The sequence below is a fragment of the Henckelia pumila genome, chromosome 3, assembly GCF_033568475.1.
Source record: "Henckelia pumila isolate YLH828 chromosome 3, ASM3356847v2, whole genome shotgun sequence".
Classification (NCBI taxonomy): Eukaryota; Viridiplantae; Streptophyta; class Magnoliopsida; order Lamiales; family Gesneriaceae; genus Henckelia; species Henckelia pumila.
The window spans coordinates 33,182,455-33,195,611 of NC_133122.1; the positions used below are offsets into that span (position 1 = coordinate 33,182,455).

Sequence of the window (13,157 nt, forward strand, 5' to 3'; positions counted from 1 at the left end):
GCAGGACTTGCAAATATAAAGACAATTTTGTGTTAAAGGAAAAGCTTGGGGTGTTATCTTCATACACAGATTTATGTACACGTAAACCAAAACAACTCACATTTTTTGAAGGACTATCGGGGAAGTAACGTTTAACAGCACCCAAGATGCTTCCTATCTTTCCTGCTTCTAAATCATCTTTCAGCTGCATTGATGCATAACGAACTAATTAACAAATAATCATATGACAAAAGAACTCAAAATATGGTGATAATATAGTCAGAACAACTTAAACTATATATATATATATCTGACTATTGATGCTCAGAGGAAAGAAGAAGATAAAGTGGATGAGGAAAATAATGAGCTGATGATATTAACACAAGTCTATAGTACGCTACTGAACATTTCTTGATCCACAAAATGATTTATATAATAAGATATTGGCTTGATTTCTTTCATGCATCAGCCAAAGGAACGATCATAACAGTGTTACAAACACCTAAATTAAGAGAGTAATGTACGGAAAAAAATTATCTAATGTGTAAAGTGTAAACTAGACCTCTTTATGAAGAAATGGAAGTAATCCATCAATTCCCTCACTAGGTTACAGCTGCAGATCAATCTCCGTAGGAGTGCATGCCACCAAAAGTGAGCAGTGGAGTGGAGTACCCACGACAAGCCTGAGCAACAAGATAAACAATCAGACCGAGAAGAATGTGCTGTGGACTCTACAATGTCATGTAAAAAAACTGAGAATCTACCCAAGGTCCACAGCTATTTCAATTGGGAATCCCAATCAAACGGTCACAACATATCTATAATCTGTGATCCTGAAACAATCAAAATAAGATACAACAAAAGCAACAAATTAGTATCGGAAGTGTGTTTTCTTCTAAGATTACTGACTTAAACTTGAATATCATTACAGTTACACCTAAAATATCTAAGATCAATAACTCATATTTCCTAACAGAACAATGCGATTTAATCCTAACAACGAGTTTCGACAAAATCTGGTCACACACTACATACGTACTTACATTGAGTTTAATCCATGGATTAAAGCGCTGCATCTTTCTTCCATGTTCATTGAAGAAGGAGAGTGGGAGGGAGACGAAGCACTGTTCGAAGGTGGTGAAGAAGAGGTTTCGCTCATGATGGATGGGCTCAGCTGATTTTTTTGGGGATCGCGCTAATTTTAATGGGCTTGATGGTTGGAGTTTTTATTTTCATGGGTTGTCAGGTCATTTAAATGGGCTGTTTTTCTTTTTCTTTTGTTTTTTTTAATTGGATAGACTCACACGTATTAATAAAAATAAATTATATTATATAATGCAATTTCATGTTTAATTAGGATCTGATTTTTAATCTAAATTAATAAATATTATTTTGTTCGTGAATGAGTGGCATGTTTATATTCCTTAAGCTTATTGTTTCCTTTGCTTGAAGTGTTTTAACTTTTTTTTTAAAAAATAATTATAACTTAATAATAATATTACATGGTCTCATAGACCTTTATTTATTTATATTCTGAGATTGTCGATTTTTAATGGTTTACATGGTCTCCCTTTCTCAACTCATTATACTTCGCTGCAATTACTTCCAGAAAAGCTATTTCAAAACATCTTAGCACTTCTGCTTGCACCTTTGGTAATCCTTTAATCAATGGAATTCATTGTTCATAGTTTACAACCAAGCTCGAATTAGAATTTTAAATACATGTTGAATCAAATTAAAAATGATTCATTTTCAAAGTTTACAACCAAGTTTTGAGAGCAAGATTAATGATACATTAAAACTTCTAATAAATACACAACTCTGTAAAATCCTCAAGATAAACATAATCATGACTACATGTGAATAAACTTGAAACAATACTAGAAATTAGTTAAATAACTTGATGAATTAATCCTCGACACTGCTGGCCTTTCTCCCTTGTTTGATCGTCATCCTAAACATCTTCCAGCACCTTCGCGTTCTCATGCCCTTCTCATCGTGGTGGGTACCTGATAAAACATAGGCAGACAGAATATGCCATGAGATACAATCAACTGTCGAAATGTAAAACAAAAGTCATAGCTGCAGGCACACATACATACCTGTATAGAAACTTGTACAATCGGAAACGAGATGAATGAGTCTTGTTACCTACACGATAAAAATTCTTTCTGATACAGAAGCAAAGTGGGATTTTAAAATTTCGAGCAAATTGCAGGTTATGCTGACCCATGGATCAAATCTTAATAAGAAAAAACCAACATGTCCTTTTACTAATGCATGCAGCTTTCTCAATACTTGGGCACCATGTCTCTGAACTCTAACCTCAAGTCAAAACGAGGCCAAGTCCTTGCACCTCGACACAAGTCAGAGAGCAATTCCTTAGATGTGGTGCAACACCTAAACCATGAAACCCCCAACCTAAATGTTCACTGTCAAGCATCAATGCACCTATTATGCTTGCATCAAGTGTTGGGACAATGGATCCAAGTTTTCATTTATAACTTAATGACAACTTGTTTTTGCATAAAAACTTGTAAAAACAAGCTGGATAATGAAATGTTTTCGCATATTTAGGCTCTAACCTATCTGATTGTCTGCTTTCTAATAAACAAATGTCCTCAGTTTTAATTTAAAGCCTGGGTATAATCAGAGCATATTCATCAAACTATATATATATTAACCCTCAATTTGTTTTCAAGTAACCCTATGTCAGAACACAGATTTCACATAGCATCATGGTGACAACACCCATTCAACCCAAAATGCAACGCCAAACTGAATTGGAACTTCAGCCTGTGTCCGACCTAATACTCAAGGTCAAAATCAGTAACCAAGACTAGTCAATACTGACCCTTAGAAACAATCTAACACTCAGAAAATCGTTGCAACAAACCAAGTCATCTATCGAATAGTTGTCAAAATAGAAGGTATGTTAGTTATCTAAAAGAAGATGCTGGTGATGAGGACTTGAGGAGCAAGTGCTTGGTGAAGATATCTATAACGTTGTCATATTTGGAGGGGATAGGGGGAAGGACTATTTGAAGAAAAGTGTGCCATGGGAATTGGGATCGTTGACAGCAGCAACAGAGAGACTTTGGTTTCCAAAGCTTTGGTAAAGGCGCTTAATTTCAAGACTGAGAATCATCTTTTGCCTTACATAATCGATTTGTCTAGAAAGGCCCTGAAGTTCTTCAATTGATGGAAGTAAACACTACATGAAAGAACACAAAAATATCAACACGTCCCTTGTTCAAACTAAGTTATGACATGTTATTTATATCTTGCATATGTTTACCAGAAATGCCTCACAATACGTAGGCATCAAACTATTTCAACAAAAGCAAACCTCCCCAATCGTGTATACAGAAATTATGACATGGCACACACAATGCTGTAAAAGAGAAGCTAGGAAAACTTACCGGACGAAGAGAGAACACCATTCAGAATAACCGGGCAGCACGAGGAAGGGTACATTTTGTATTGACCACCAACAATTTCCCGGTCGGGTATTAAATGAAAGAACGTTTTAACCTGCTTGGTATTCGGATTATAGTTGAGTACTAGGCGAGGTGTTCCTACAAATATTACTTCTGACTTGGGATGAAAACCGTAAACTTTGATCTCTCCCCTGTTGTGTCGAAGGGGCATCAACTTACGGCGTGGGAGTTGTGACACCATCTCATCGATGCTCACTCTGTGCTGGAGAATCCAGTGAGCACCGTGTTCTAACCGCCAGAGTAGTATTTTAGACTGGTCACTGTTGGAATAAACCACATACCCTCTGGATGTCCCAAGTGATCCAGAATCATCAAATTTTTCTTTATCTGGCAACCCAATAGCTCGATAAGTAATATATGTTTTGTTTGTAAAATGGAGATTAATGCCAAGTAGATACTTGGCCAGAGATATCACGTACAAAACCCCATTCACATAAACAGAATGATCGATCCAATTGAACCCAATAAGCATGTGGTCAAGAACTAGAACATGGGTGGTCCAATTCCCTGAGTCGAATGTGAATATGTCCAGCTTTAAAGAATGCGAGAGTGAGATATCGGCTGTCCTTCGAAGAACCTTAAAGGAAACCGGAGAATCAGTGGGATCAAATGCCAAAGAGGCAACATCATCATATATGTGATGGGGGTTGATCGGAAGTTCAATGTACTCACACGTGGTTGGATTGCAGACAATATACTCGGTGGGATTTGAGCCTGAACGGACCAAAAGAAAAAGTCCGTTGCAGTAACTTTGAATGTCTGCTGGCGTGTGATCAAAAGGCAGAAATGCTCCATAGGATTTCATAAGTCCTGACATTTCAGGTCGATATCGAGGGTGGAACTCGCCGGAATACTCTTCTGCGTGAAAAAAATGAAGAAAAAGCAGGCCACTTCTAAGGATTTTCTGGGTATAGAGGAAGCCACAAAAAGTGGCAGAACGGGAAAGGGAAGATATCACAGGAGTGCAAGCATAGGAAATCAAGAAGTACCAAGATTTTGAGACGCACTTAAGTCTCATAAGAGCCTTGCTATGCAACCGACACAAAATCTCAACTTTCAGATCTTCCGGAAGCTCCGCCCAGTCGAAACCCCCAAAAGGCGAGATCTTTTCGTCTGAACACATTTTCTCTGGTTCCAATTTCCAAGTATTAATCGCAAATTCTCAGGCTTGATCGAATATAGAAGCTGCGTTAGACTCCGAAGTTGTTAACGCGCTGGCGGAGAATTAGGTTCTTTCTGACGTTATAAATTAGTTCCAATCTCCCAGATTTTTTATTTATTTTTTTGAAAACCAATCTCCCAGATTGATCGCAAGCTCCCTCTCGGAGATCAAATATTGAAGCTAGATTAGACATGGAGGCGAAGGGGAAGAAATTAGGGTTCTTGCATAATATTGCTAGAGATTGTGTATATGTTATTGTTATAAAAACATTTTTAGTTTTCTCAACAAAAAAAAAACATTTTTAGTGTTATAAAGTAGAAAGAAAGAAAATATTTAATTATGTTTTTAAACAAAGTTTTGTAAAAATATTTTTAAAAATACTTTTTTTAAGGAAAAAGTGCTTTTCAATATAGAATTAAAAAAATAATGAAAAATAAAATACACTTCTTTTTAATTATAAAAATATTTTATAGAAGAGTTGTAACACCCGTAAATTTTAATACGTGAATTCGCATGCATAATTAGGGAAATTAATTATTTAAAAATTTATATTTGGGTTAAATGACATTTATGTGAATTATATGCATGATTAAAATTTATTTTTAGCATTTAACCCATAATTATTGTATTTTTAGATTTTTAAGAATTTTATTGAGTGGATTGCGTAGACGGGACCGTGGACGGACAAAATGCCAAAATATTTAGCCAAAAATATTTTATGAGTTTTTGAGCTTTAAAATATTATTTTAAAGTATTGTGTCAAGAAAATTTTAGTATTTAATTATATATTAATTTAAAAATTGATTTTTGGCCAAAATAAGTCATTTTATTGACTTTTATTAATATTTAAAAATTCCTAAAATTATTATTTCGGAATTTTTGTTTAATATCAGATTTATTATTAATTTTAATAGTTTAAAAATTTATATTTTATGTCATATTATCTACCTAACTATATTATATTAATTAATATCCTATTTTTTTTATTCTATTTAATTTATTTAAAAACCTAAACCTACCCCAAACCCCACACCCATTCAGCCGACATCTCACCTCCCTCACCCCCCATTCTCACGTTTCCAGAAGAGGTTTAGCAGCCTCCATAGCCGATCCAACCAAGCTCCACCTTTGAAGGTTTTTGGTCTGTTCGTCGTCCCGGAGTCCCGTAAACGCATCATTCGTTGTCCAATAATTATCAAAGGCATGTTTAATTCATCCCTTTAACACCATATAAGCTATTATTCATGCATAAAGTTTCGTTTCAGAATTTTCATTAATTTTCGAGTTTTTGTGCAAGCTTGAATGATTTGTTGCTTGTTGATTGGTGATTCACGTTCATGAGTTTTTTTTTTATTACATGGGTCGGTCCAGTGGATGGGGTTCGATCATGGGGTGCTCCAGAGTGTCATAGGGTCGAGCAAGTTCAATGGTGCAGGCTGGTTCGAGACAGGGGCTAGCTGGTTCAAGTTTGGGTCAAGGGAGTCGGCAGTTTAGGGTTTAGTGGAAGGGGGGCTCGGCTGGTCATGCTAGGCCATGACCCTGCCGAGCCAAGGCTGGGTTCGAACCGGCAGGACCGTGGGAAGGTCCTGCCGGCGGCGCTCCGGCCGGCCATGGCCGGAGCAAGGCGGCAGCAGCGCTGGAAGGGCTGTTGCTCGCGCATAAAAAGGGAAGAGAAGGGGGTCACGGGTTGGGGAAGGGTTTTGGGCTGGGCTGGGGCTAGGTCGGGTCTGGGCGGTCCAGGTCGGGTCCGGGGTGTCTAGGGTCGGGTCAATAGAGCCCGGGTCCGGGTTAGGTGGGCCGGGCTCGGGTATTTTATTTTTTAATTAATTAAGAGATTAATTGGTTTTGGGCTTTTAAAATTAGTTAGGAAATTATTTGGGCCTCCAAATAATTTTATTTGGGCTTTTTAAATTATTTTTATGTTAGCCCAATAATTTTTATGGGCTCGTGGGCCCATAGAAATTTTTGGACCAGTCAGTGATTTTATTGGGCCAGTCCATGAGTTTATATGAGTTAATTAGTTAATGGGCCTAAATATTTTTATTTAATCCCAATAATATTTAAGTATTTTATTTTAGTAAAAATTATAATTTTTAAAATTATTTATTAATTATGGGCTTTAAGTTAAGATTAATGAGCCTAGATGAGTGATCAGCAGTTTGGACCAACCCATGAAAATAAATTAAGTCCGGAATATATATTTAATTATTTTTATGCATGAAGTCTATTTTAAGTAAAAATATATTTATTATTAAAAAATTAATTAAATATATATTAAGGACATATTTTAAGTGCATGCATACATGAAATATTTTATGATGTGTTTATGATTTGAGCATGAAAAATATTTTTATGGAAATTGAAGTGACGTGACAGCATAGAAGTGGTTTTACCACTGACACAGAGGTAGTTCTACTACCGGCATAGAAGTGGTTTTACCACTGGCACAGAGGTAGTTTACTACCAGCATAGAGGTGGATTTATCCACCGCCACGTACGATGGTTATTTAGACTGATCAGTCGGCACAGTTAATAGTCTCATTCATGGATATGACCATACTCAGTTTTTATGTTTATGACATGCTCAATTATGTTATGTATGTTGAAGATTGTTATTTTATGTTTATGATTTATGATTCAGCATTTATGTTATGAAAAATGTTTACATGCATGCTCATGTACATGTATATGTATTAGTATTTACGTGATGCATTATTTTAACCCTTGTTATAAAGGATTAGACATGTTGAGCCTCTAGGCTCACTACGCTTATATGGTGCAGGTGAGTATGATGTAGCTCCTACCGGTGGCGAGGACGTATGAGCGAGCATGACAGTGGCCCCGTGACCGTCTCGCTAGGATTTTATTTATGCATGAGTTATATATTCAGGATATTTTTATGTTTTCAGTGGTTATGATTAACTATTGATTTTTCATGATTTAGTAGACATAAGTTATAAATTTTCACTATAGACATTATTTTATCTATTGCATGACTCAAGATTTTATAAAATAACTGTTTATTATTTTTATTTTTGTTAATTAAGCAAGTTATTATTTGTAATATTATTTTTAATGTTTATACATATATGTATGGGCGTATATGTATATAGTATAAAAAAAAAAAGTTTTTCCGCATTTAGTAGTACTAGGCGTTTCAATTGGTATCAGAGCACGGTCCTTGGAGGGTGTCCACCTGCCACGTGAAGCTCAGAAATCCTGCTACTGGTCTGTAAGTTTTAAATGTTTTAATAAGATTTAGAAGGAGCATATGTATTAATTTTAAGTATTTCATATTCAGTAAGACTTTTGAAACCCTTAGTTATGCATTGCGATTTACGTAAAGAAATATGTGGTGGTACAGAATGCCTCCCAGACAGATGAATAGACGCGGAGGACCTCCACCTCCCCCTCCGCAGAATCCTCTTTCAGCATTGGAGCAGGCCAATGCGAATATGATGGCTGGGATTACTGCTCTGTTGGAGCAGCAGGCGGCACGTCCGAGGCTTTCACATGATGAGGATGTGGCTGAGCGGTTCCAGAAGAAGGGACCAAAGGAGTTTACAGGCACCACTGATCCGCTCATTGCTGAGGGGTGGATTCGATCATTGGAGTCTATATTTGACTATATGAGGATTACAGATGCTGATAGGGTCAAGTGTGCGGTGTATATGATGAGAGGGGATGCAGCCTCTTGGTGGGAAGGCGCTGTTAGGGCCGTGAACCTACCTACTTTGACTTGGATAGAGTTCAGACGTATGTTCTTTGCCAAGTATTTTACTGAGGATGTGCGCAGCCGCATGATCCGGGAGTTCATGAGCCTCCGCCAGGGGGACAAGTCTGTGGTGGAGTACATCACACAGTTCGAGAGAGGGTGTCGCTTTGTACCCCTTATTGCTGGCAGTGCAACGGATAAATTGAGACAGTTTGTTGATGGGTTACGGGCTGACATTAAGCATGACGTCCGCATGTTGGATGTCACTACTTATGAGGCTGCAGTTAGTAGAGCATTGCGCTCTGAGGAGGGGAGAAGAGATATACAGAAGGAACAACAGCGTAAGAGACATCCAGCTGGAATCTTATCAACCATCTTCGCAGCCACCCATGAAGAAACAGTTCATAGGGCCATCTAAGGACCTTAACCAGCAGAGTCAGCAGGGTCAGCAGCAGCAGCAACCGAGGGGCGGGGCCCCTACGTCAGGAGGAGTACCACTTTGCCCGAAGTGTCAGAAAGCACATTCGGGTCTGTGTCTGAGTGGGTCGAATGTGTGTTTCCATTGCAAGGAGCCGGGGCACATGTCCATAAATTGTCCAAGGAAGAAGAACACCACAGGGATGGTGTTTGTCATGCAAGCAGCTGGGGCAGACCCAAATACCTCTTTGATCTCCGGTATGCCCTAACCTATTCTTTTAAGGGAACTTTGGTGAAGTTAAAAATATTTTGTTTATCAGAGTGCGCAGCAGAAGCATAACTTTTGGGATACCGAAACTTGGAAACTAGATATGTGATAATGAGTTTAGTTAATTGGATTTTGAAGAAATCCGTTATTAGAATTTGATCCGTCGAATTTCGAGGACGAAATTCAATTTAAGGGGGGGGGGGGGAGAATTGTAACACCCGGAAATTTTAATACGTGAATTCACATGCATAATTAGGGAAATTAATTATTTAAAAATTTATATTTGGGTTAAATGACATTTATGTGAATTATATGCATGATTAAAATTTATTTTTAGCATTTAACCCATAATTATTGTATTTTTAGATTTTTAAGAATTTTATTGAGTGGATTGCGTAGACTGGACCGTGGACGGACGAGATGCCAAAATATTTAGCCAAAAATATTTTATGAGTTTTTGAGCCTTAAAATATTATTTTAAAGTATTGTGTCAAGAAAATTTTAGTATTTAATTATATATTAATTTAAGAATTGATTTTTGGCCAAAATAAGTCATTTTATTGACTTTTATTAATATTTAAAAATTTCCAAAATTATTATTTCGGGATTTTGGTTTAATATCAGATTTATTATTAATTTTAATAGTTTACAAATTTATATTTATGTCATATTATCTACCTAACTATATTATATTAATTAATATCCTATTTTTTTATTCTATTTAATTTAATTAAAAACCTAAACCTACCCCAAACCCCACACCCATTCAGCCGACATCTCACCTCCCTCACCCCCCCCCATTCTCACGTTTCCAGAAGAGGTTTAGCAGCCTCCATAGCCGATCCAACCAAGCTCCACCTTTGAAGGTTTTTGGTCCGTTCGTCGTCCCGGAGTCCCGTAAATGCATCATTCGTTGTCCAAAAATTATCAAAGGCATGTTTAATTCATCCCTTTAACACCATATAAGCTATTATTCATGCATAAAGTTTCGTTTCAGAATTTTCATTAATTTTCGAGTTTTTGTGCAAGCTTGAATGATTTGTTGCTTGTTGATTGGTGATTCACGTTCATGATTTTTTTTTTATTAGAATGGGTCGGTCCAGTGGATGGGGTTTGATCATGGGGTGCTCCAGAGTTTCATAGGGTCGAGCAAGTTCAATGGTGCAGGCAGGTTCGAGACAGGGGCTAGCTGGTTCAAGTTTGGGTCAAGGGAGTCGGCAGTTTAGGGTTTAGTGGAAGGGGGGCTCGGCTGGTCATGCTAGGCCATGACCCAACCGAGCCAAGGCTGGGTTCGAACCGACAGGACCTTGGGAAGGTCCTGCCGGAGGCGCTCCGGCCGGCCATGGCCGGAGCAAGGCGGCAGCAACCCTGGAAGGGCTGCTGCTCGTGCAGAAAAAGGGAAGAGAAGGGGGTCACAGGTTGGGGAAGGGTTTTGGGCTGGGCTGGGGCTAAGTCGGGTCTGGGCGGTCCGGGTCGGGTCCGGGGTGTCTAGGGTTAGGTCAGTAGAGTCCGGGTCTGGGTTAGGTGGGCCGGGCTCGGGTATTTTATTTTCTAATTAATTAAGAGATTAATTGGTTTTGGGCTTTTAAAATTAGTTAGGAAATTATTTGGGCCTCCAAATAATTTTATTTGGGCTTTTTAAATTATTTTTATGTTAGCCCAATAATTTTTATGGGCTCGTGGGCCCATAGGAATCTTTGGGCCAGTCAGTGATTTTATTGGGCCAGTCCATGAGTTTATATGAGTTAATTAGTTAATGGGCCTAAATATTTTTATTTAATCCCAATAATATTTAAGAATTTTATTTTAGTAAAAATTATAATTTTTAAAATTATTTATTAATTATGGGCTTTAAGTTAAGATTAATGGGCCTAGATGAGTGATCAGCAGTCTGGACCAACCCATGAAAATAAATTAAGTCCGGAATATATATTTAATTATTTTTATGCATGAAGTCTATTTTAAGTAAAAGTATATTTATTATTAAAAAATTAATTAAATATATATTACGGACATATTTTAAGTGCATGCATACATGAAATATTTTATGATGTGTTTATGATTTGAGCATGAAAAATATTTTTATGGAAATTGAAGTGATGTGACAGCATAGAAGTGGTTTTACCACTGACACAGAGGTAGTTCTACTACCGGCATAAAAGTGGTTTTACCACTGGCACAGAGGTAGTTTACTATCAGCATAGAGGTGGATTTATCCACCGCCACGTACGATGGTTATTTAGACTGATCAGTCGGCACAGTTAATAGTCACATTCATGGATATGACCATACTCAGTTTTTATGTTTATGACATGCTCAATTATGTTATGTATGTTGAAGATTGTTATGTTATGTTTATGATTTATGATTAAGCATTTATGTTATGAAAAATGTTTACATGCATGCTCATGTACATGTATATGTATTAGTATCTACGTGATGCATTATTTTAACCCTTGTTATAAAGGATTAGACATATTGAGCCTCTAAGCTCACTACGCTTATATGGTGCAGGTGAGTATGATGTAGCTCCTACCGGTGGCGAGGACGTATGAGCGAGCATGGCAGTGGCCCCGTGACCGTCTCGCTAGGATTTTATTTATGCATGAGTTATATATTCAGGATATTTTTATGTTTTCAGTGGTTATGATTAACTATTGATTTTTTCATGATTTTAGTAGACATAAGTTATAAATTTTCACTATAGACATTATTTTATCTATTTCATGACTCAAGATTTTATCAAATAACTGTTTATTATTTTTATTTTTGTTAATTAAGCGAGTTATTATTTGTAATATTATTTTTAATGTTTATACATATATGTATGGGCGTATATGTATATAGTATATTAAAAAAAAAGTTTTTCTGCATTTAGTAGTACTAGGAGTTTCAACAGTTGTCTGAATATCATTTATTTTTAAAATAAATTTTGAAATATTATATAAAATATAAAAATTAAAAAAGCACAATTTATAAAATATTTTAAAAATAACTGTCCGAAAAAAGCTTACTTTTTATTATGAAAATATAATTTTTCATCAAAACATAATATATTTTGTTTGTTATGTTATTACGAAATACTAGTATTCCACCTGTGCGATGCATAAATTGTTATTTTTATGTAATTATTGGTAAAAATTAGTAAATATGAGTGCTTGAAATAATTAAAATACAAATAGATTAAGGTTGAGTTTTGATAAAAGCATTTGAAATCTATGGATTTAAATGTATTTTCATTTTTAGATAACTTAAAAAAGAAATTAAATTCATCTTGATATTTATTTACACTAGAATTAAATTAATCACAATGATTTCAAATCCTTAGAATATTGAAATCAATTTAAATTCATTGTGGCTAGATGGTGTTTGACAGAGCTTATATGCTCTTTAAATTTGTTTGGCAAATTTGAACAAAAAAACATTTTTAAGCTGTCAAAATAAATTATTTGACATCTTGTAAGATGTTTTTTTAAAATAAAAAAAAAGTCGTTACACCCCTACTTTTTTAGAAATGTCATATTTTATTATTTTATTTTTCCATGTTATCCTTGTATATTTTGTTATGTATTTCGCCCAATTTTGATATTAAACTTAAAAATTAACAACCACTCATTTTTCTCATTAACCTAAGATTAAAAAAAATTTATTTTTATTTTTTATATAAAATTTTATGAAAAAATTCAAAAACTATTTTTTTATATATACAATTACTTATATCACCTTCATAGTATTATATTTTTTTTGATATTTTTACAATAAAAAGATCTCGTAATATTATCTAAAAATAGATTATAATGTTTGAAAAATGTCAACTTAACATTATCTAGTAAAAAAATTCTGCTGATTTTTAAATATGCTGATATTTTTTTGTCTTATTTAATAACATTTTTTAACTCTGCTGTTGAATATATAGTCTAAAAAAGTCTTATATTGTAAAAAAAAATTAATTTAACCTTATCTCGTAAAATGATTTTGCTGTTTTTTAAGTATTTTTTTATATTTTTTGGTTCTTATTACGTAATATGTGTATCTAAAACGATATTGGATTCTGCTGTTTTTTAATTATGTTATATATTTTTCGGTTTTATTTGTGTAACATTTTTTAAATCTATT

General features: G+C 35.3%; 1 protein-coding gene across 2 annotated transcripts; it reads right to left on the bottom strand.

Moving 5' to 3' along the window:
* Positions 1-1,665: 1,665 nt before the first annotated feature.
* LOC140891220 (putative F-box protein At1g30920) lies at positions 1,666-4,885 on the bottom strand. Of its 2 annotated transcripts, XM_073299592.1 has the most exons (4): positions 4,152-4,885; positions 3,402-4,056; positions 2,082-2,130; positions 1,666-1,988 (listed from the first exon to the last, which is right to left on the bottom strand). In XM_073299592.1, the coding sequence occupies exons 1-4, from the start codon at positions 4,272-4,274 to the stop codon at positions 1,973-1,975; spliced, it is 843 nt and encodes a 280-aa protein (XP_073155693.1). In that variant the 5' UTR covers positions 4,275-4,885; the 3' UTR covers positions 1,666-1,972. The 2 variants fall into 2 exon arrangements, with proteins under 2 accessions (XP_073155693.1, XP_073155692.1); XM_073299591.1 differs by having other exon boundaries at positions 3,402-4,885.
* Positions 4,886-13,157: the final 8,272 nt, after the last annotated feature.

What these genes read in the sequence shown, in the direction of transcription:
- LOC140891220 (XM_073299591.1), bottom strand. Translation starts at nt 4,602, where the DNA reads ATGTGTTCAGACGAAAAGATCTCGCCTTTTGGGGGTTTCGACTGGGCG. An exon ending in TGGTGTTCTCTCTTCGTCCG is followed by an intron (nt 2,131 to 3,401) that starts GTAAGTTTTCCT and finishes TTTATCGTGTAG; the next exon opens with GTAACAAGACTCATTCATCT.